We start from the raw sequence: 22,908 nt of genomic DNA, 5'->3' as shown, positions 1-22,908 counted from the left end.
TGTCAGACACAACTTTATAAAGAAATATAGCTATATTAACCAACACAATGTATAAAAGAGGTGAGAGAATAAAAACAAATTCAGTTTTTATTCTCTCACCTCTTTTATACATTGTGTTACACTATATATATTATACTATTCAAATTCAGAATAGTAATATTTGCACATGTTCACTCAAACCTGGACAGTCTGCTTTCTTTGATTCCTGCTGTACTACCTTATTTTAGTCATCATCCACCTACTGCATGCATTGTGTGCATAACGGTTACCGTGTTTATCTTCCACTCTGTGTTCCACCCCAGGTTTGGTTGCTGTCATGCACAGGAAGTTTCTCTTCTGCTTTTCTGCTTTTCTGCGGTTTTGGTGTGTTAGAGTTACTCCCCTCTCCTTCCTCTCACACGCAGGTCTCTACTAAACTCATCAGAGCAGTTCTTGGTCAACTATAGTGGAGATTAGTTAGTGAGACACAGGTATAGGTCTTTTCTCAGATTCCTGGCACGCCATAACAAGGATTGTTACCTTATTCTCAAAGGTACTTGTAGACAGAGAGGTTAATTACAGGGCAAGAATGAGGACAATCTATGTTTTTTCATCACCCGCCCTGTCCTCAGGACCAAGGCGGATTTAACACACCAGAGACTTGATGTTCGTCCACCAGAAGGCCCAAGACTCAGTTTGATTTGGGCCTTGTCATTTGGAGTGACCGCCTCACTCTGCTTTGGAATACATTGATTTATTAGAGGAAGGGGTTTGTGTCAAGCTTTCCTCCTGGATTACTTGTGGAAATTAGTGATGGGGAATGCAGCCGGAGGGGCCTTGGACTACGAACCGGCTGATGGCCGAGAGGCGAGGAACTCAGTCGGGGCATCGTCAGCGATGAGTGACCCCACACCAACCTTGCAGAAGAAGAAGTCGGCTCCCCCCAAACTTCCAATGCCTCCAGAGCAGGAGCTGGAGGAGCGCTTCAATGTGGTGCTGGTGAGTGGCTGCACAGAAGAGGACACACACCCTCAGCCTTGTGCTTACGAAAACACAGAGATTACACATTTGGTTTTCTCCTAGAAGCAGAAATGATTAGAAATGATCAGGCTAGAAAAGGGTAACAAGTGCATGGACGGCCAGCCGGCCCCAAGAGGAAGTTGAGCAAGACATTTACATGGCAGAAAGCATAGGACCGGAAAGAACTATTTCACCATTCTCTCAACTGTTTCACATCAAGTTGGAAAACATGACATCAAAACTTGTTGTTTTTCCATTTACTCCTAATCTGGGATCAATTACATTTATTAAGCGAGAATAGTTAAATGCCCTATTTTTATTTTGTGGGCTGACCTAATTCATGATGTTGAGCAGGCCTAAAAAGATAAATAAGTTTATAAACTGTGATTGCATGCTGATACATCTCAATCAGTAGCATCAGTTAGTTTAAATAAGTAAATTATACTTTGCCAACCTCTAGTTACAAATTTTCCACCTAAATGAGCTCGGTTTACCACATCGCTTTGCTTTCCACCCCCCGCAGAAAAAATATTAGGATGACATCATAGCTTATGGGATGGATGATGTATTTGAATAAACAGCATGACGTTTTCAGATACTTGTTTAAGCTCCATCTATTTATCAGTATGTAAAGAGGGAAAAAAAAATCATCTTTTCGACTTTAAAACCTAGATTAGAAGGATTAGTTTGATATTTTACTCCAGGAGCTCATTGGTTGTAATTTGTGAAGTATTTTTTAATGTCAAGTGTAGGGGAAGTCGGACTTGTCGAACTTTTTGTAACTGAAATACAAACAAATAGAACATATATAAACACCAACATCCATCTAAGTCTCAAAATCATTAAAAAGTTGTACTTAGTAGTCCTTGATGAGCATAAATAATGCATTAACACTGCATGTCAAAATTAATCCTGTTGGTATTTCACATAAATTTACAAATTTTCTTTGAGAATGGGAAAGTCATCACATGAGAAGACAAGAGAATATAATGTGACTATAGTGGTGTTGTAATGTTGTGCTCACAAGATGGCCTGCTTCATGCCTGCAATACCCTCCAGACGTTTTTTGAAAGTATGACCTCACTTCCTTTTTCTGCTAACTAAGTCTGAGTTAAATTTAAAACAGATGCCACTCTATAAAGTGACAGAATTGAGAATTTTAATGTTTACATCGACAAGGAAAAAAGCAGCCGACCTTCTACATTGTTTCTAAACTAATCTATACTTCATGTTCATAGAAGTACATGAGTTATCGGGGTTCTGCCACAGAACCCACAGCGTGACCCCTCCCTTACCCCACCTAGATGAAACTGTAACTCCTCAGCATGAAACCAAAGGGTTATTTCCGCCTTTGAATTTAGTTTTTTTAAGGGGTGAAAAAAAACCTGCAAACTGCTGCTTGAGTGCAGTTAGATTCAAAATCCACACCCAGTGTCAAAGGAATTTATTGGTCTTGTTCGTAAATGTGTTTGGAGTTTTGTATCACGTACGTAATCAGAGGGAAAACTGATCCCTCACTGATCTGAGGGAAAACTGTATTAAAATGATCTTGAGAACGTAATTATTTACTTAATCAGCGATAAAAGAAAGCAAATTAAAGGAAAGCCTATTTGTTTCTCTTTTCCCTGAAAGTAACTTTTTTTTTTTTTTTTTTTTTGCACAAACTCCCCCGACTGGTTCTGAATCATTCATAATAAGAATAGGGAAATAACCCTTATATCTCGTGTTAAACATCTTTCTGTAGGTAGAGGGTGATAACTCAAATTGAAAATGCCCTTTTGGTAAGTAATATGTCAACTCTTCAGATGGATGAGTCAACCTCAACTGAGAAATCGTGGAGGAGGGAGGGGGAGGGGGGAGTGCTTGATCTGCATAAAGTTCTCTATACAGCTGAGAAGATAAATACTATGTCCAGTTTATGTTAGATAAAGATGTGAATTTTTTGTCTTTCAAAAAATAATTCAGAATTCACATTTTTTTGGTACCTATTGACAACCATGAACCATACATACATGTAAACACTGAGTCATCAGCCAGCAGGTAGTTACCACGCTTCCGCTTTGCACCGGAAGTGAAGTTGTGGTTTTCTCGATTTGAATATTGTTGCATTAGCAATAAAATTGATAACTTAAAACATGCAGTATAATATTTATGTGCTGAACAACGATGTAGATACATTAAATATATGTTCTGTTTTACCCCTGAATCATATCCTCACCTAATCTTTAAAGTCTGTTTGATCTCTTCAGGTTAAAACAGGCTCTCTCTTTCTGCTTTCTCTTTCAGGGCTACATGAACTTGCCTCCAGATAAACTGAAGCTCCTGAGTCAGTATGACAATGAAAAGAAATGGGAGTTAGTCTGTGATCAGGTAAGAACTGTTGTTTGTTCATAAAGACTTGGTTTTGAAATTTAAACCTCAAAGTATGTCATGAAATTGAGCAAGGTGACCTTGCTGGGACAGAGCTCACACGTCACGTCAACACCCAGAGACGAGAGTCTGTGTGGTGAAGTGCAGTTTGCAGTATGAAAAGCTGGCAACATAGTTTCTGTGGTGGTAACTAATTGAGGCGTCGGCATGGAAACAGAGACCAGTTTGCAGGCAAGAATAGCTACAGATGATACGTGCTGGTAAATGTGTACCTTGGTCAGTCATCATTTGGGGCCACTGATGAAATTAACTCTGCTGACAGAAAGCTTTGACATCATTCTCTGTGAAAACTTTGCCCTCAGGAGCGTTTCCAGGTGAAGAGCCCCCCGTCCACTTACCTGGCCAAGATCAAGAGCTTCTACCAGGATCAAGGAGGGGTGTCTCGCAGGGTCAGTAGAAAGCATCACCTTCCTTTCATATTAATTCTTATACCTACACAATAATGTCTTTCATGACTTTCATCTCTTCTGCTTCTGTAGTCAAAGAAACGGATCCAAGATGCCACACAGGTGCTCAAAGATTTGGAGATATCCCTTCGAACCAATCACATCGGGTGAGCATGTTTTTTTCAAATGGGTCCTGTTCAATGTTTATTTGGATATTTGATGTATCATGTGTTTTAGGTGCGCTAAAAATATCTGTATTTATGTATATATATATATATATATATATATATATATGTATGTATGTGTATATGTATATATACATATATATATGTATATATATATGTATATATATAGTTTCTAAAATCGGTGTTCTTAGGTCGTTTTTTTTTCATTGTGATTTTTTATGTTAAGCACTTCATAGAAATGTTATTTAAAGGTGCAATATGTACTTTTCATGAATACAAAATTATTTGTGCATTCATTGCCACCAACTATCCATCAGTGCAGCGAAACCAGCGGCAGGAGTTTTCATTATTTGCTATTTTTACTCAGTAGCTCTACTAGTGGTAAAAAAAACTCCACAGAGTACCTTTAAAATACAGGAGGTGCTAAAACAAAATGACAATTGTCATTATCATGATTCATGGTCAGTTTTTTATTGCATTAAAATAACAGCATTAACATTTTGCTGAACATAATTAAATTATAATAAAATTCCTTAAATTAAACAATCATTGCATTTATTAATCTTGTTTTTTTTTTTTAATTATTATTATTTGAACATAGCATAAAGCCGTGCCACATCCACTGCATATATACTCTAAGATAATTTTCTATGTGCATCCCTAGATGAGCCATTAGATACAAAAATAAAGCTAAACTGTTGCAAGTGAGTCACATCCGGAAGAGTCAAAAAGTCAACAAACTTTTGTAATGTCAGTTACACAACAATAACCATGTAGCTTGATACCAAGTAAAGTTGTAACAGGAAACCTCTAGTGTCACATTCTTTATGATTTTCACACTTCTTTTGTAAGAGCATGATTGTGTTATTCATTATTTGTTCTTAAATTACATCATCTTGATTTAAAGTCCAATCTTGGCTTAGAAACAAAATATTCATTAGTGTGTGATTCCTCACACTTTATTTTTCTCGGGGTCTTTCTGAAGATGGGCGCAGGAGTTTCTCAACGAGCAGAATAAAGGTTTGGATGTTCTGGTGGAGTACCTGTCCCATGCACAAAGTGACACATGGTGAGTACTGACAGGATATGAAAAGGATATCTTCAAATCCGTCTCAGCTCCTACAACGAACCTATTTATCACCAAGGATGCATCTCTATCTTCACACTGTAGCTTTGATGTGGAGACTGTGGAAAATGGTGGCACCCTGTCAGACAGAGGAAAGTCAGCAGGCAGGTCAATGGAGGATCTGACCAAGAGCCCCAGCAGTTCTCAGTCCCATGGGATGACCAGAGCTGCTCGTGCACTGACTGTAAGGTAAGTCGCTCCAGGAATGAAAGGTTATTGAGGTACAGTATAGCTTTAAGAAACAATTCTTCAGATCCAGACATGTTTCTACACATGATTTGGCTGTGTATTCAGTCTCCTCCTCATCATTGATGCTTATCAAAAAGGAGCCTTCTGCAGCATATACAGTAGCACGTACTGTACAGCCCGAAAATAAAAGTATCCAAAGCAAAAGTGGTGTGAGGGTGACTTCCTAGAGAACTTTGACCGTTCTTTCTTTCTTTCTTTCTTTCTTTCTTTCTTTCTTTCTTTCTTTCTTTCTTTCTTTCTTTCTCGTCCCGATTTTCTGTATTTTGACTTTGTTCAATGTTCGTTGCTTCCATGATACAAATGATTTCATAGAATAGTGACAACTCTGACTGATTTACTGTCTGAATTTTATTTTTTGGCCATCCTACTGCTTCTTTTTTGAAACAGACACTGACGAATACCTCATACTTTTCTCAGGCTCCCCTTCCTTCACATTGTTTGCTCTTTTCTTGTGTCTTTCCTTCTTTATTTTTCTTCCACTTGAATCCAAATTTCAGCTGTAAGACAGAAACAGTAGTTGTCAGAAAACAGTGCTGGAAGTCAGAGTTACAAGAGGCTAACTGATAGATGTGCTCAAAGCTCTTCATATATTTTTGCACATACAGTGGCTTCTCCTCCCTCAAAGCATTTATTCACGTGTCCATACACTTGTTATCCCTCCGCAGAATAAGCTCCACTCTTGTGAACAAGATGCATAAGAAGCCCCACTTATCCAGCCAGAGAGATGATGTACATGTGTGCATCATGTGCCTGCGAGCCATCATGAACTACCAGGTAGAGCCTCAGCAAGCTGTCGGTCGAAACACGTCACTCAACCGATATTCTGTCTGTAAAATATGTTGTCAAAGTAAGAGATGTTTTTTTGCCAGTGGGATGACAAACATCCACTTCCTCCGCTTGCTTTCTCACCTGTCTGAGTGCTCCGATTGTTAGGAGTTGAACACAATTTGGCGCTCATCATTTTGTCATCTAAAGATCATGCTTTTTTTTTTGCACTGTCATTTTTTTTTTCTCAGGCCAAACACAAACACATTTCCAGCGTTGTTTTTTCGCATTAACTCTCTGTGGAACAGCTGTTTATGTCTCCTCTGTGCTTTCAGTCTGGGTTCAACCTGGTGATGACTCACCCGCGCTGCGTCAACGAGATCACCCTCAGCCTCAACAGCAAGAATCCCAGGTGAGCGCATTTGTGCGTGTGAGACTAACTGTGCGTTATCTTACTGTCTGCATCCGTATCGAACCCCTCCTCCTCTTCCTCCTCCGCTGCCACAGGACCAAAGCTCTGGTGCTGGAGTTGCTGGCTGCAGTGTGTCTCGTCAGAGGCGGACATGACATCATCCTCTCTGCTTTTGACAACTTTAAAGAGGTGAAATTAGTTTATTTTCTTAATGGGAATTGAACCACATTTCAGTTGTCTCACTTGGCTTTGGCTGTTCAATCATCCCATTGCTCCAGACTTCCCTTATTTCATTACTCACCTTGTGAGTCAACACTATCCACCCCTCACATGCACTGTGGTCATAATTTTACCACATGTATAACAGTCATGCATCTCAGTGTATTTTAAAACTCAAGTGCAGTGCAGCAGTAACGAATATACCTTCAGTTTTATACTGAATGCATATTCTGATATGTTAATATCTATTCTCAGGTGAGCAGAGAAAAGAACCGCTTTGAGAAGTTGATGGAGTACTTCATCAGTGATGACAACAACATTGACTTCATGGTAGGACCACAAACTTATTACCTGTACCACTGCATGAACATGCACTATGAGACTGTGGCTGTAACTGAGACGTAACTGTCATTGTGATTGTGTGCAGGTTGCCTGCATGCAGTTCATTAACATTGTGGTCCATTCAGTGGAGAACATGAACTTCCGTGTCCATCTGCAGTACGAGTTCACTCATCTTGGATTAGACAAGTATCTGGAGGTGAGCGTGTAACAAAAAAAGACACACAAGGTTTACTGGTGGTGTCATTAGCTGCCGTAGCTGACATTCATCCAAAGTACATTTACTGATAAAAGTATAAACTTAAATACATTTTTGTGTTCATCTGACTTTTGTGAACTCTCTATACAACTCGCTTTAGAAATATTTCACGTGTCTCTAATTATTTTCTGTTGTGTATAATAGCAGGTGTAGTATCAGCTGCTTATTGCCAATTAACCTGAATTTTAGGACCTTTTGTTTCCTTCATTGTTATTTACATAAAATTATCATGCTAATATAAATATGACGTATATGCTTCATATGTACGTTATTTCTTTAAACAAGGTGTAAAAATCACATTATTCCATTAATAACCTTTGTAAATGATAATTTCTTCCCATAAAATGTCATTATTGTGTGTTTGTGCGTTAGAATCTGAAGCAAACAGAGAGCGAGAAGCTGCAGGTCCAAATCCAGGCCTACCTGGACAACGTGTTAGATGTAGGAGCTCTGCTGGAGGATGCTGAGAACAGAGGAGGGGTGCTGGAGCACGTGGACGAACTGCAGGAGCACAACATACAGGTCAGCCTCAAAATAAAGAAAGAGAGGAATCGCAAAGAGAGGCTCTGATGTTGCAGAGCGGCGAGTAAAGTGACGTTAACGCGATGCGTGTTGTGTTGCAGCTGAATGCCCGGCTTCAGGAGATTGAGACTCAGACCACAGTGAGAATATTTGATCTGGAGACTCAGTTCATGCAGGCCACCAAGGAGACGGAGCTGCTCAAAGTAAGTGCTGCCTCATGGCATGTGCAGTGTTTAGGAAGGTTAATTAGCCAACCATCACAGTGATTTGTTTAAATTAAGTCAGATGATTTACAGGTAAATTTAGTTTAATAATTCTAATACAAAATGGAAAATCTAATAATCTTCAATATAAAAAAGTATTTGTTTTTGCGTTTGAGTTTTTCACCATGTTAGCAGCATAACTCTGAGGATGACGCCAGTTGGTCTGCATCTTCTGTCCAGACTGAAATATCAGCTAAAAAAAAAAAAAACAACTGGATAGATTGTCGTGAGTTTTTGCACATAAGTGTGGATGAAACGAAATAATACCAATTTGGTGATTGCTTGACTTTTTCTCTTGCATCACAATCATGCTGAGATTTTTGGTTAATGCCTCAGCTACTATTGGATGGTTCAAAGTTTGCACATATACTTATGTCCTCTTCAGGATGAATTCTAACTTGAACTAACTTGATCCTCTAACTTTTAATCTGCACCCATTACATAGTCAAAACTTAGTTTATGACTTGTAAAACGTATTCCCATCATCCTCAACTAGTATGCTTTTGTGTTTTTTGCTAATTAGTACATTTCCTAATGCTAAACTAGGACGCCGAACGTTAAATTTAAGTTGAAAAATTACATTTTAAACTTAAAATCAGCATGTTAATATTGTCACTGTGAGCATCTTAGCATGCTGATGTTGGCTTTTAGCTCAAGGTGCTTCGGTGCATGATGCTCTTGTTTGGGAACAGATCCCTTTTAACCCCTGAAGGCAGTGCATTATATGCTCTTTGTGAAGATAATTTGAGTATCGTTCTGTATTTGTATTTGCATCTTACAGGAAAGCCTGCGAGAGTCGTGTTCCCAGGTCAGTTCTCTGCAGCAGAGAGAGAGGGAGCGGGAGCTGGACAGGGAGAGGGAAAAGGACAGGGAGCGTCTGAGCTCCTCCGTCACTCAGACGACTTCAGAGCTGGACCAGAAGATCCAGGAGCTGCAGGAAAAGGGGCTGATCCGCCTGGGACGCACTGCCTCCGGAGGTCTGGACATCCAGGTCGTACCCGTCACAGTGGTCGAGTACGTCCAAAGCCCAGCTGGAGCTTCACAACTCAGCTCTCCAGACTCTGCTGAATCCACCTCCACAGCATCCAGCCCGCTCGCCTCTCCACCACCTCCTCCCCCTCCCCCTCCCCTTCCTGGTGGTCCAGGGCAGATTGCCCCTCCTCCACCGCCTCCACCGCCTCCACCTCCACCTCCACCTGGAGGTTTTGGTATGGTGTCCCCACCTCCTCCTCCACCTCTTCCCGGTGCCGGACCCCCACCTCCTCCTCCACCTCCACCTCCACCTGGTGCTGGACCCCCACCTCCTCCTCCTCCACCTGGTGGTGGACCCCCACCACCTCCTGGAGCACCAGACTCTCAATCTGGTGAGGATGCTGTGAGAAAATTTGAAAGCACTGTAAACTGTAATGAGCTTGGTCAGTAAAGATCTTATCTGTTTGTCTGCTTCTCCCGTTTTTTACTTCCTCAGGGTTTAAGAGTAAGAAAGCTATTCAGACCAAGTTCAAGATGCCGCTGTTAAACTGGCAGGCTTTAAAACCAAACCAGGTGACGGGCACAGTCTTCAATGAGCTGGATGATGAGCAGGTCTTAGGGGTAAGAACACCATCCTCCATTTTCAAGATGCACTGCTCGGCATATCAATACAGAAGACTGAAGGTTTCTAATGTGAGCAACCTTGAAATGAAAATACCTTTTTCCATCTTCGCCTTCTCTGGCTCTCGTTCCGTCTACATCAGGATTTAAACATGGAGATGTTCGAGGAACAGTTCAAGACGAGGGCTCAGGGTAATCCAACAGATTTGTCCAAGGTCAAGAAGAAGATGGTCCAGACCCCCAGCAAGACGTCCTTGATTGATAGCAACAAGGCCAAGAATCTGGCAATCACTCTACGCAAGGGGAGAATGAATCCGTCCGATATCTGCACTGCCATAGAGATGTATGTTTCTGGTGCACTATTAACCTTTTTGAGCTTCCTCCTCAAAAATAGACTCATCCTGTCCCTGCCAGCAATCTGTCTCTCAAACTTTGATGCATCCACTAATTCTGACATTTGTTTGCACAGGTACGACCAGCAGTCTTTGTCCATAGATTTACTGGAACTGCTCGAACACTTCATACCATCAGACTTCGAGATGAAGCTTCTGGCCAACTACGAGAAAGATGGACGTCCGCTGGAGGAGCTGACTGACGAAGACCAATTTATTTTACGCTTTGGGAAGATTCCTCGTCTGAGTCAGCGAATAAACACGCTCACTTTCATGGGCAACTTTCCAGAGAGCGTGAAACGCCTGCAGCCGGTCTGTCTGTTAAATGCATTGTTACTTGGGCTGCAAGAAATTTGAACCACATGTATTGATTTGTTTTTTTTCTTCATCCACAGCAACTGAACTCCATCATTGCTGCATCCATGTCCGTCAAGTCTTCAACCAAACTGAAAAAGATCTTAGAAGTAAGTAAAACAACAACAAAAAACATGTAGCTTTTCTAAATGAGAGATTTTACACAAGTCACCTCATGTGTTTCCTTTCAGATCGTCCTCGCCTTCGGCAACTACATGAACAGCAGCAAGAAAGGTGCAGCTTATGGTTTCCGGCTGCAGAGTCTGGACCTGGTAAGTAACTTTTGTTTGTGCATTTATTCCTTCACTTCAAAGAAACTTTAAATCAGCTTTGTCACTGTCTTCTCGTTTCAGCTGTTGGAGACCAAATCCACCGACCGCACGCAGACGCTACTTCACTTCATCACCAATATCATCCAGGAAAAATACCCCGACTTGGCCAACTTCCACACCGAGCTTCACTTTGTAGACAAGGCGGCCATTGGTACATGCACACACTCAGGCTGACCAGTTATACGGCTCGCTATTTAATTTGGGAATGTGTTTTAAAGTCATTTCTGTTTCTTTGCCAGTGTCCCTGGACAGCATCCTTCAAGACATCCGCTCGTTAGAGAGAGGAATGGAGATGACCAAAAAGGAGTTCCTGGTGCAGGACGACAGCACCGTGTTGAAGGAATTCATCAAAACAAACAGTGAGCAGCTGGAATCTCTGATCAAAGACGGCAAGACAGCGCAGGTGAACATGCAGTTCATATCAAACGTACACACAACTCTGAACAACATTTGATCGCGTAACACACGAACATCTGCTGCTCTCTGTTCAGGAGGCTTACGGCTCTGTGGTGGAGTATTTCGGAGAGAACCCCAAAACCACGCAGCCCTCCATGTTTTTCCCCATGTTTGGGCGCTTCATAAGGGCCTACAAGGTGAGAGTGTATGGTGGGTTTCTGATGTTTATCCAGTACGAACGTTGCATTGCATGCTAATCGTTTTCCCTCTGATTGAACACAGGCAGCACAGCAGGGGATTGAGCAGAAAAAGAAAATGGAGAGCGAGAGCTGTGAGGTGAAAGAGTCACCGTCTCCAAACAAGGCTGCAGCACAAAAGGTAAGAAACTAAACATATTTAAGAGAATACACATTCGAGATTTGTACACTGGTAATCTTGTGTTATTTTACAACATAAAAACATCATCTGAAACTAAATTATCTTAAACATAATTTATCAGGAGAGAAATTCAAAATTTACTTAAAATTACTTTTATTTTTTGTACTTCTTCTAGGGGCCTGGGATGCCTAAGATGCCCCAGATGGACCTGATAGCAGAGCTGAAGAAGAGGCAGGTGAAATCGCCAGTACGCGAGGGGAAGGACGGCGCTCTGGAGGACATCATCACAGGTACAGTAACGCGGTGCCTCCTGCAGGGGACACATGGGAACATTTTAAGCTCGTGTGTTGCATGTTTGATGCTTAAAATGTGAAATTCCACCTTCACGTCAGCGCGCCTGTCACTGCTCTTCCTCAGATCTGAGGAACACACCGTACAGGCGGACAGATGGTCGTCGGCCACCGCAGCGCCAGGACACTTAAGCCGCTTCTGGTTCAAGATTTTTTTTTTTTTAACTGGAATCACATTCAAACATACAAGCAAAAACAACATGCTGTACATACAATATATCAAACTATATGATTAGCCATATGTCAGCTTGCACTAACAACAGTTTAGTGTGAATTTGCTCTGTAAATATTTTTGATAATGAACAGTTTATACATTTTATTCAAAATCCTCCATAAAAACTATTTGTGTGGCGCCTTATGGCTTTTTATGGTCGAACTTCTATCGATATCAAAAAATTATGACTTTACTTTGAAAATAAAGCTATTTTTTAACCACTGTGTTTCATTTTGTATTTTGTTTTTCCAATATTAAGAGGTTTGACCTGACAAAAATGCAAGATGTTTTTAAAGTGAAATACAAGACAGCATGAAGTCAATATGAAGCAAGATCAGACGCCACGACTGTACAAGAGAGCTGCACTTTATTGGACACACAATCACAGCAAATTATGTACAAAAGAAGGCAGGTTCAACTGCCTGCTGTCTTCTCACAGGAAAAACACACATTTCTCACAGAGTATCATGGCATCCACACTGATAAATTAGTATCTCCAGTATCAGTAGGCTTTTAAATTTATATATCATTATATTATAGATCTATTTTCTGTATTATTTTTGTTCTTATATCACACTACTCTACAAATGGGAGAATCACTCTGTGGGAAAGACTACACCGTCCCCGGTGACTTCTCTGGTTGGGGTGCGTTCAAGCATTCTGAATTCTAGACGTCCACCACTCTTTGCCACTATCGTCATCGTCACGTAACGTCACAGTAAGACTGAACATGCCTGTGTCACAGATACCAAAATAATGTCTCATTCCTCATGTTTGTAAACCTCGAACACAGAACCACCTCTCCTCCTCTCTCTCTTTCTCATTTTTTTGAGAAAACATGTAGACAACATTTTTTTAATCAACTGCACCGTGCGATTGCTTGAGACTATACATGCATTGTTTTGTATATACCTTTGTACCCATCGTCATAGTTTATTAATAAAACATCTTCTTTTGGACATAACAATTGGCTGAACTCGCTAGGAATGACTCGGCCTATTTACAGGTCAATTTTGTTTTTCTACTTGTGATGCCAAGATTTTTGAACATCCACACATTCATGTAAAAATCTCATATACATACTATAGAATGTAGGTTCATTATAAAAAAAAAGATACAATGGCAAAAAGAAAAGTTAAAACTTAAAATTCCTACAACTCCACATGATTCCCTTATTTATCCATCTTGTTGATTTTTTTTTTTTTTTTTTTAAACTTTTATAGATTAGCTAAACTGCTACTTAAAGCCACTCAGGCCAACAACTGGAGCAGGAAAAGCAACAAAACTTACATCCACCTGTTGATTAAGAGCGACTCATCTCTGAATCTTTCTGCACTGAGCATCCAGACGGCCGCCATTCCTGTTCACATGCAAACATGACGCGGAGGAAAATTAAAGCCAAGTGTCAAAGCAGCAAGGCCTCGCATGAAGCCTTTTGGGCCCATAAACTGACCTTTCACAGTAGTTAACCACAATATCTGTGTTTTTCTGACCATCTCCAACATCACTAATACCACCTGAATCACAAATACAGGATGGGGTGAAACCAAAACAGCCAAACCACGGGTACGGAAAAAAACCTCCCCCTCCCAGAAAAAAAAAAAAAAATAGTAGCAAAATAAGTCCCGACACACAGGCACTGGTCCAGCCTCTTATACCTTAAAGTGACTCTTCACATAAGGAGGCAAAAGGTGCAGACGAGCTGGACAGGCGTTTTCAGGAACACGCTTTTCATAAATAAAAATTACACTAGATCTAACTCAGTGCTCGTAATTAAAATCCTAGAATTTCAAAATGAACTTCAGTGTATATTACAGAGGCTAACTGTCATCTATACAGATATTTTAAACAAATATAAAAATGTTCTGCATATGGATAAATAATCTCAGTGTGAAATGTAATATCTCTCTCAATGAATTAAAAAAGAAAAGTCTGTACAAAATGGTCACTAAGATATAAAACAGAAGAGATGATGACATTTTACAGTATATAATTGGATCTAGTCCTATATATATATCACATTTTCTTCACAATTATAATATCATACACAAACATCTCACTTAGATATATTTATATATGTATATTTCTTCTGTTAAATTTCAAGTTTGCATGAGTTTTTCTGATTGCCAGAGGCATCTGCTGTGAGTGTGTTCAACATGCCCTCTCAGCCTCCAGCCATGTTGAAATCACAGCCCACTAACACTCGTCTTGGGGGGGGAAAAAAACAAAAAACTAAAATCAGTCCAGAGAGCACTGTCATGCAATTCTGGGAGGGTTTCATTTCAGACGTTACTTGGGGAAAGCAGCCAAGCGTGCATACTTCCTCCCCAACGCTCACCAGATGCAAATGCAGCAAATTTAACTTGGAGTTATGGATTTGAGTGTGGAACAGCATGAGTAAGTGAATTTCTTTCATTTGACTTCACTCAAAATGAAACCCAGGGCATGAACCTGCCTGGCAGAGCCACAGAGCTCCTGGGGTGAGGCTTAATTCGCTGTGCTATGAGCTTGCAGTTTTGCACTCTGTTCGAGCTGGGGGAGTGTTTAGTCAAATGCCACCGCTGCAACCTGACACACACTCTGCATTTCAAGTGCTGTTTTTTCTTCTTTCTGTGAAAAATGGGAACAAGCCAGTTCTCACAGCTTCTTCTTTGGGTAAAAAGTGTTTGTCTGTCATCGCTGTTGATCTAATACTGTAATACAAGATCATTCTGGGATTTCTGGCAAGAACAAAGTCTTAGAGGCACTGGGAAAAAACATGGTTACAGGTCCTTGCAGACAAACACGCAGGAGTATGTCAAAAGCAAAGAGCACTGCCTGGGTAAAATTGAGTGCTAATTACATATTGCACACATTGTTCATAATTGAGGCCCATCACACTTTGTCAGAGAATAACCTCAACGAAGTGTTTTTCATTTTTAGCTACGCCCCACACCAAAGACAAAGCAAAGTGAAAGGGGCAGGGAAAGAACAGCCGCTTAACGGCTCTCTGACTGTCAAACCCTTCCTCTCATCTCTTTGGGTCTTTCATATCACAAGCACTCTCGATGGAGACGGGGCGCGTCAAAGCCGGCGTCATGAAAGTAGCCTTCAAACACATGTCCCCAAACTAATCCCCTCTCCTCAAGCTGCCTACTCTTTGACATGAGCCCCTTTGCTCATGTTTTAATCTCGATGCCACAAAGAATCGATTTCACACAGTCGTTCTGGAGAACAACTGAAAAGAATCACTTTGTCTGTGACTGTCCGTTCAACCGCGTCACCTCCCCAGCAGCCAAAACACACAGGACAGGCAGCTGCAAAATGGTTCCTTAGGCAGGGTTTACACTTAGGAAATCACTGACAGGCCATTTGCTGTGCTTTGAATAATCATAAATTCATTCATAAGTGTTTCAGGTTTCTGATGCAGGTAATAAAACCAAAGCAGTATCTGTAATATGATGTGCAGCACATTAAATGTGCGGGGAATGTTTGTTGTTTTGCCTTCACGAAACATTTGTCGCTTTGAGGTTTGTGCTTGTCATTGTTAACCAGATTCACAAAATCTTAATTAGCAGGACGGGTTGTGTGCTTTACACTTCTATATTCTTCTCTCAGGCCCTCAAGGACCAATCTATAAATCTGAAGTCAAAATATGTGCTGATTAACAATCTTCATTTTCTCAAACATTGTCAGATGTTTAAGTGCCATCAACTCTCTATAGTGGAAGATAACTTTTGAATATGTAATGTTTTACAATAAGGCCTGCAAATTGCTGAAAACTGTAAGAACTGCTTTCCATCATTAAATTTGGACACAAGTGTCCCAAAACATCTGTAGCTCAGATTCCTTAAAGGTTGAGATCATGTTCTGGTCAATATGTATATATATATATATATATATATTTGTATATCACTGAGTGCTCTTTATCAGTGATGCAACAGATGTGACTTAAAATGAATCGTCACATAAAATTTACTGAAAGAAAAAAAACTAGTCGAGTCTGTGCTGTACAGCTTGGCTTTACAAGTGCATGTGGGACAGACTGTGTGTGTGTGTGTGTGTCTGTGTGAGAGAGTGTATGTGTGTGTGTGTATTATTCATCACTGTCTGTGCTCGAGTCTTTGGGATGGGTTCTGATGTCGGGTGCTAAAATGCCAGAGCAAACTGTGAGATGCTACTGTGGAAACATCCTGATTGTCATAATAAACATGTGAGTACACAAATACAGAAAAATCCAGTATACAATTCATCACTTGCATTTTTCCCTTCTGTTTGTGTAATTGTGCCTCCTTGTTGTGTTTTAAACAGACGTGCTGTTTCAAGACGGCTCCCGACGGTGTGCTTTTGTGAATATACTGCCGTTTTCTGTTTTCAATTACTCGCTCCTAATTACTGATGCAAAAATTGCATTTTGTGGGGATGCACATAAACATCTGAATGCAGCAGTAAATTAAAGCCGAATGTACAGGAGAGCGAGAGCACTCATGTAAACTCTTTACACAGTGTGTACGAACAGAGGGGAAAATATAGCACCAGTTCAGAGTTTAAAACACAGGTTGATACAAGAAAAGCCACAAATGGCCATTTAACACAAACCAGCTTGAAACCACAATCCTCATCTCGGTTTACATCTGACTTCTTCTTCTTTCTTTTTTTTTTACTTGTCTGAGTGGACTCACAATCTGCTAGGTGATGCAGCTAAAGTGAAAGCAATACTCTCCTGAACACACACAACTACTAGACTCACTTGGTGATTATTGCAGCTCTATTTTTTCATGATCGACGTCACAGTCTAGATATTTGATCTATACCACTAATGACCCATTGAGTGAGGGTATATATGAAAATGGTGGTGTCAGTAAACACATCCAGACCACATCAGCTTATAGCAGGCAGGCAGCTGGTGTGTGGGGGTGTGGGGGTGTGGGGGTAGTGGGGGGGGGGGTGTGGAGGGGGAAGGGGGGCATTTGTGCGCTGTTTATCTGGGGAACTGGCAGTACGACTGTGTGGAAGATCTGCAGAGGAGCTATGGGACCGGATCAGAGTAAGAAAGTTGTCCAAGAAGACGAGTGTGACACCATTTACAGTGTGGTGGATCTTGCCATGGACTGATGAAGACTCTGCAGACTGGAGTCCAAAATTAGAGAGAAAAAAAACAAAACAAGAAAAGAAAAGAAAAAAAACCCAAAAGTCCTGAAAGAACAAATGAGTAAAAAAAAAAAAAAAAAAAAAAAGACAGATTTTTCCGTAATGTACTTGTTATCTCTTTATGGTTCATGATGTCACGTCTGTCCCGTATCCTCCTCCTCCTCCTACTCATCACCAAGTGTTGTCTTGTTCACCAACTTGCTGCCACCATCCTTGCAGCTGTTGAAGCTTGAGCTGTCAAAGCTACGACTATTGGGCTTGAAAACCCCAGAGATAAGAGTAGAGGGACTCAGAGGGGTGGGAGAGGAGGGGGACAGGGAGGGAGTAGGGGTGGTGGGTGAAGAGGAGGAGGAGGAGGAGGCGGTGGGAGTCGGGGAGGAGGACTGACTGCTGGGCAGGGACTGGGAGGAGGCTCGCTGCTCGCGTAGAAGGCGATGTTGACGTAAGGTGGAGGAGAGGAGCAGGGCCTCGGCGCTCAGACCGGAGGCCGACAGGCTCGCCAGGAGGGCCTTCGCTTGGCTTGAGGAGGCTGTCAGGGTGGGCGTTGCCCCATCCTGCGGGTACTTCCTCAGGCCGGGGGCAAACGCCGCCGCAGGAGAGGCCACTCGGCCTGACAAAATGCCCGTTTTGATACCAGAGAGGTATGGCTCAATACTGCCACTGGTGCTGTTGGTCCCCAAGGCCTTCAGGTGGAGCGGGGACACAGAAGACAGGAGGGGGGTAGAGGAGGAACGTAAACAGATGAGGTTTGCAGGGGTCAAAAGGGGAAATCATGAAAAATGAAAGTCTTAAAATTGGTTGCGGCTGGGTACTGTGCCCTGCAGCACCTTCCCTTACCATTACAGTCAAACATGCCTGTGCAAGCATGCTTGTACACGCACACACACACACACACACACACACACACACACACACACACACACACACACACACACACACACACACACACACACACACACACACACACGCGCGCACGCACGGACGCACTCATCCACTAATGCACACAAACTGGGTTCAGAGCATAGTCAGGGGTGAACACTGGAGAAGTGAAAATAGCTGATAGAGGGGGCGGGTGGATGTGTGTATCTCTGTAGTCGGGCGAACAGGAGTAGGAGGAGGAGGAGGAGGAGGAAGCTGAAGAGGCTTGACACGGAAAGGTCGCTCACTGCTGCAGGGTTACAGGTACAGGAGGACGGGCAGGCCGGGTGGTGACGGGCAGCACAGGTTCACACGGGGTGACAGGGTGGGTGAGGAGGCGCCGCAGGAACAAGTGTCAGAAGAAACACGTAGTGGAGGGACGGGGAGTGAAAACAGAACAGGAGACAAACACAGGAGATTGTTATTCAGGTTGATATCAGCATGTGTGATGACACAGGCTGCCATCTACACATGATGACCAAACTACTGATAGCATTGATAAGGTGCAACAGTGAAGGAGGTCAACGGTAATTACACTGTTGACCACCTTTATTTTGACACTTGTTTTAATGACGTTCACTCGTTACAAATAATGTATTCCAATGGACAGACAGTATCACACCTTCAGTCCCTTCATGTAATGTAGGAGTGAACCAGTAGATGGCACTGTTTCAACAGTATGAAACTTGTGGGCAACACGTACACAACATATAATTGTCTCTCTTTTGTTTGTTTTCTGTGCAGGTGACACAACGCACCTGAGTGACGACAGGATGATTTAGAGCATTCGTCTGTTATAAGAAAGCAAAAACCGGCTTTTTAATTACACTTCAGAGTAGTTTTATTTACACCTTTAATAGGAAGCAACAGGAGAAAAGTTTTTTTTTTTTTGCTGCGGCTCTAAAAGTTTTACAAGGTGTTTGTTTTGGATTACGGGGATTAGATCTGCATGAAAGGAGAGCAGGTGCGCTCGTCTAGACCGCGCTGCTGGGAGGCTTTCACCTGCTCTGTTGCGGTTCCAGAGTCTGTGCTGCCAACCGTTCCCAGAGAGCAGGGCTGTTCCTTCTGCTCGAGGAACTCCTCTCAAGCCTGGCCGACGCATTTATTCTGCTCTGTGAGAGTGGGAGAGCGGACTCCCTTCATCTCACGTACTCAGAGCTGCCTGCCAAGCGACAGCCTCCAAGGAAAGGCCTTCACTACCCCAACCTCATGCCCAGCACCTTTAACTAGACTGTTTTACCGCCAGAAGTAATGAGAGGCCAAATGGGAAATGGAAATGGGGTTTTGCGGCGTGAAAGTGATTCACATTGTCATGGCTTCCTTGATCTGTGCCAAAGCAAACGAGGAGAAATTGTGCCTTTGAACTGTCTGTTCTTACCCAGCACATTGATTTGAAGGATCCTCATGCCTGGAATGTGCTAATACCTCTGAGTGAAGCTTTGGTGAGTAGACAGCCCGAGCACAGCGGCACAAAGCACCATCAGAAAAGCTCTGTTCATTTTAATACCCGCAATTAACACACACAGATAACATCAGAGTTGAACCAAACAAAGAACTTGGCGCTCTGAAAAAAACTCTAACATTAATGCTCTTTTTTTTCTCTCTCCAATTATCAAGTCTATTTATGTCAAATTGTTTGCAGGAATATTTTTAGGCTGGCCAACCTAAATCCAATCCCAAAATCCTAAATCAAGGTTACCTTAATGCCACATTATTAAATGAGTCATCATATTTAATCTTGATTACAAAAACCAAGTTCTTTGAAATTGGCAATGCTAAAGCACAGGACCCACATAAAACCTAAAAGTGGTGCCAGTGCATCTTGTTTTAGCTGATTGCAGATGGTACACAGTGAAATCTTCAAAATGTTAAACTGTCCCTCCAGCTGGCTTTCACCACTTGTTAATGAAGACCAGCTGCCTTTACATGTGAACTGATGGAACTTCACACCCACTGATGCTACAGATATGTATGGATTTAGATATTTGGATCTGTTCATGTATTAGGTGGAGTAGGGGGGATAGCAGACCACCGGGAGACTCTGAAGTGCTGCGCTCATTCCTTGAGTTTGTTCCCCGCTCAAAACGCCCTAGAAATGTCAATATCGTTTGGCTTGGAGGAGACAAAAGAGAACAATCTAAAACACCAAGGGGAACCGGAAGGAGGGTAAATGTTTGGGGTCACATTTAGGGAGTTATGACCGGGAAAGGTTTAAGAGAAGAGACACCTTTACCTTCAGCTGTGGGCCAAGCAGGGAGGTCACCCAAGGTGGGCACGTCTGATCGTCAGAACAACAATATCAGTCAAAAGTGCAGGTCAGCATGTGAGAGTTTGAGGGTGAAATGTGGGTGAGGGGAAGGACGTTGTTGGCTTAGCTCAAACAGGGATCACTTTCTGCTCAATATGAAGCCATGATATGTAAAAGGAGGAACGCATTGTATTTAATGTTGCATTTGCTATAATTACAATTTGTCTTCAAAAAAAAAATCACGAGCCTGAAAAAAAAAATCGGGTGAAGTGAACGTAGAGTCGGCAAAAGTTCTTAATCATCGCTTAAAAGCTGTATGCTAATCAGCCAGCAGCCGCGATAATTTGATGAGATGAGCTGCAGATAATCAGCATGTTTTTCCTGCCTGGTTCATGCTCAGCTGTATCATTAGACTGAATTTGAAATGATTCAGTCGACAGATTTTGCTCCATCCATCTGTAAGCTAAACTGTCAGGATTGACTTGGTTTGACATTAAAGATCTTGTGGATCAGAAATCTCGTGGAAAAACACTCAACTCTCGGCATCATGGCGCCGTTCATGGTGTTCAAACATTTGTGTTATTTTCCACAAACCTCAAAGTACATGAGACTGAGTTATTAATCTTGAGTTTAGACGTCAGGTTTATGGAACTCAAAAGGGTTCAAATACTGAATTATAATAACATGAAATAGATACATACTTGGAGCAGCATCTGGATAGTTGAATCCCAATTACTACAACATCGTTTTTGCTAAAACTACCAGGAGCTAACAGGCTACTTCTGGTAGCCAATGTTGGGCTTTTTAGCTTGAGACGCCGGGGACATGAGACTAGCAGAAAGGCGAAAGGGCGGTGACAACGGCACTTTATAAAATAAAAAGTGGCCTGAAATAAAAGTTTATTGGGGAGAATGAAGATAAAAAATGAAGACCTATAAAACTCTGGCTGTTTATTATACCGAGAGTGTTCCGCTTTCCCAACGAACGCTCTGTGGTTGTTCTTGTCTAACAACACACCTACAAAGGCACTGCTTGACCTTGAAACTACTTGCTGCACCTCATTTCAAAATGACACAAAACACAGTTATTATTGTCTGGGCTAATGCAGCTGTGGCTTAAATCTGCTGGTTCTTTGTTTGTCTTTGTTATTCATGAAGCAGTTGTGATACGTTGCCACCCTAAACTGCTTGGCACCCACTTCCCACGCTGACAATTAGCTTTGAGTGTCCACTGTCCCTCTGAGGATAACACTTTCATACATACAACGCCTTTTCACAATGACTGTTTTCAACAGTTTGTGGACAAAGAGATTTTTGCCATGAGTGTCACACCGCAATAATGGGATTATTTTTGCTTTCATTAGACAAGTGTAGGGATATCCACTCAGCCTCCAAATCTCAGGGAATGAGCGAGACTAACAGAGGGAGAGTAAAAAGAAGAAAGGAGCGTAAATTGCAGAGCACAGGAAGCAGAAAATGGAAAAGAGAGACATAAAGAAGCGGAAACGTGGAAGACTTAATGGTGGAAAGAGAACTGCCCTCTTCATATTGAATAATCCGTGATTGCCAGTGACTCAAGGGGCGATTATTACATGGCACTGCAGAGATTCTTCCCAATCTTCTCAGTCTGAGGCGACCAAAGCTTCATTACTCCCCCATCTCTCACATCTCTCTCTCTGCTGAGACATTCATTTCTCTGCAATCTTCAGGACTGAATTTGTGTTTGAATGCTCTGTCGAATTCTGCGGGTTATGGAGGTTTAGGTGCACTTCACTGCTTCAGTTATTTTTCAAATTACATTGACATTAAGCTTTTTTTTTTTTTTTCCGCTGAGCTCAGGCAGGGTGCAAAAATCTTCTCTTGGCTTTACTCGACTGACATGCTTCAACAGTTCAATTTCCTTGCCTCTGGAGGCCATCAAGCATGCTTATGTCCAGTCTTTTACCTGACCTTAAAGGACGAGGATGCAAGCAAATTAAAACCAGAAAAGGATGTAGGTCCAGTTATCAGGCAAATGTATAACAACAGTAGTATAGAGAGGGGCTTCAAGAAGTTTTAAGAAATTAAACTCAAGTCCTCTTAAGAGTTTTTAACAGTTAACTTTCTGCCAGACTTTAAAAATTAAACACAAGAGAAGGAGTAATTAAGTTTTTTAAGCTCTGTGGGCTGATTTATTTTACTTAAAACAGGCAGAGTTTTAAATTTTCTGGGCATGTTAAAGACTTTAACACATCTATTGAGGATACATAACATTAAATAAACGGGTTTTATAACTTTTTAATGGGTTCAGATCCTATAATTGGAGATAACTTAAGACTTTCAGACATAAAAACTCCTTCGGTAATTGCAGTGCTGAACCTCCATCACTTTAACCTGTCTGAAACAGGTCTCTGTGGGACAGAGCCTGCAGAATATCCTCATCTATTCTGTCAATCCCATAAGACAAAAAA

General features: G+C 41.7%; 3 protein-coding genes across 17 annotated transcripts in view; 1 reads left to right on the top strand and 2 right to left on the bottom strand.

Moving 5' to 3' along the window:
• The first annotated feature begins 416 nt into the window (after positions 1 to 416).
• Positions 417 to 12,427, top strand: fmnl1a (formin-like 1a). Its single transcript, XM_069714763.1, has 25 exons — positions 417 to 978; positions 3,286 to 3,369; positions 3,732 to 3,818; positions 3,909 to 3,982; positions 4,986 to 5,069; positions 5,172 to 5,315; positions 6,041 to 6,149; positions 6,476 to 6,552; positions 6,648 to 6,741; positions 7,027 to 7,101; positions 7,199 to 7,309; positions 7,742 to 7,891; positions 7,993 to 8,094; positions 8,936 to 9,518; positions 9,623 to 9,747; positions 9,891 to 10,090; positions 10,217 to 10,451; positions 10,535 to 10,603; positions 10,685 to 10,765; positions 10,847 to 10,976; positions 11,065 to 11,228; positions 11,317 to 11,418; positions 11,504 to 11,599; positions 11,775 to 11,889; positions 12,017 to 12,427. The coding sequence occupies exons 1-25, from the start codon at positions 793 to 795 to the stop codon at positions 12,079 to 12,081; spliced, it is 3,342 nt and encodes a 1,113-aa protein (XP_069570864.1). The 5' UTR covers positions 417 to 792; the 3' UTR covers positions 12,082 to 12,427.
• An 86-nt stretch (positions 12,428 to 12,513) lies between these two features.
• LOC138630419 (uncharacterized) lies at positions 12,514 to 18,063 on the bottom strand (the record flags this gene model as incomplete). Its single annotated transcript, XM_069714772.1, has 1 exon — positions 12,514 to 18,063. A coding segment is annotated over one exon (606 nt), but the record flags the coding sequence as incomplete, so codon positions are not given.
• A 127-nt stretch (positions 18,064 to 18,190) lies between these two features.
• The window catches only part of srcin1a (SRC kinase signaling inhibitor 1a), a 98,343-nt gene continuing 93,625 nt past the window's right edge, over positions 18,191 to 22,908 (bottom strand). For 14 of the 15 annotated variants that reach the window (XM_069714753.1, XM_069714755.1, XM_069714747.1 and 11 more), the window contains one exon: positions 18,191 to 18,461. In XM_069714753.1, coding sequence (XP_069570854.1) covers positions 18,456 to 18,461 — 6 coding nt within the window. In that variant the 3' untranslated portion in view covers positions 18,191 to 18,455. The remainder of the gene's footprint in view (positions 18,462 to 22,908) is intronic. The other variant, XM_069714748.1, reaches the window with a different exon arrangement.

This window comes from Brachyistius frenatus, unplaced genomic scaffold (genome assembly GCF_029030835.1).
Source record: "Brachyistius frenatus isolate BFR_SWC_R1_liver_20210118 unplaced genomic scaffold, ASM2903083v1 Contig_134, whole genome shotgun sequence".
In the NCBI taxonomy this organism is placed as follows: Eukaryota; Metazoa; Chordata; class Actinopteri; family Embiotocidae; genus Brachyistius; species Brachyistius frenatus.
The sequence above is the reverse complement of the archived record's forward strand: the minus strand, read 5'-3'. Positions and strand labels throughout refer to the sequence as shown.

What these genes read in the sequence shown, in the direction of transcription:
- fmnl1a (XM_069714763.1), top strand. Translation starts at nt 793, where the DNA reads ATGGGGAATGCAGCCGGAGGGGCCTTGGACTACGAACCGGCTGATGGC. An exon ending in GATTAGACAAGTATCTGGAG is followed by an intron (nt 7,310 to 7,741) that starts GTGAGCGTGTAA and finishes TTTGTGCGTTAG; the next exon opens with AATCTGAAGCAAACAGAGAG. An exon ending in TGCAGGAGCACAACATACAG is followed by an intron (nt 7,892 to 7,992) that starts GTCAGCCTCAAA and finishes GTTGTGTTGCAG; the next exon opens with CTGAATGCCCGGCTTCAGGA.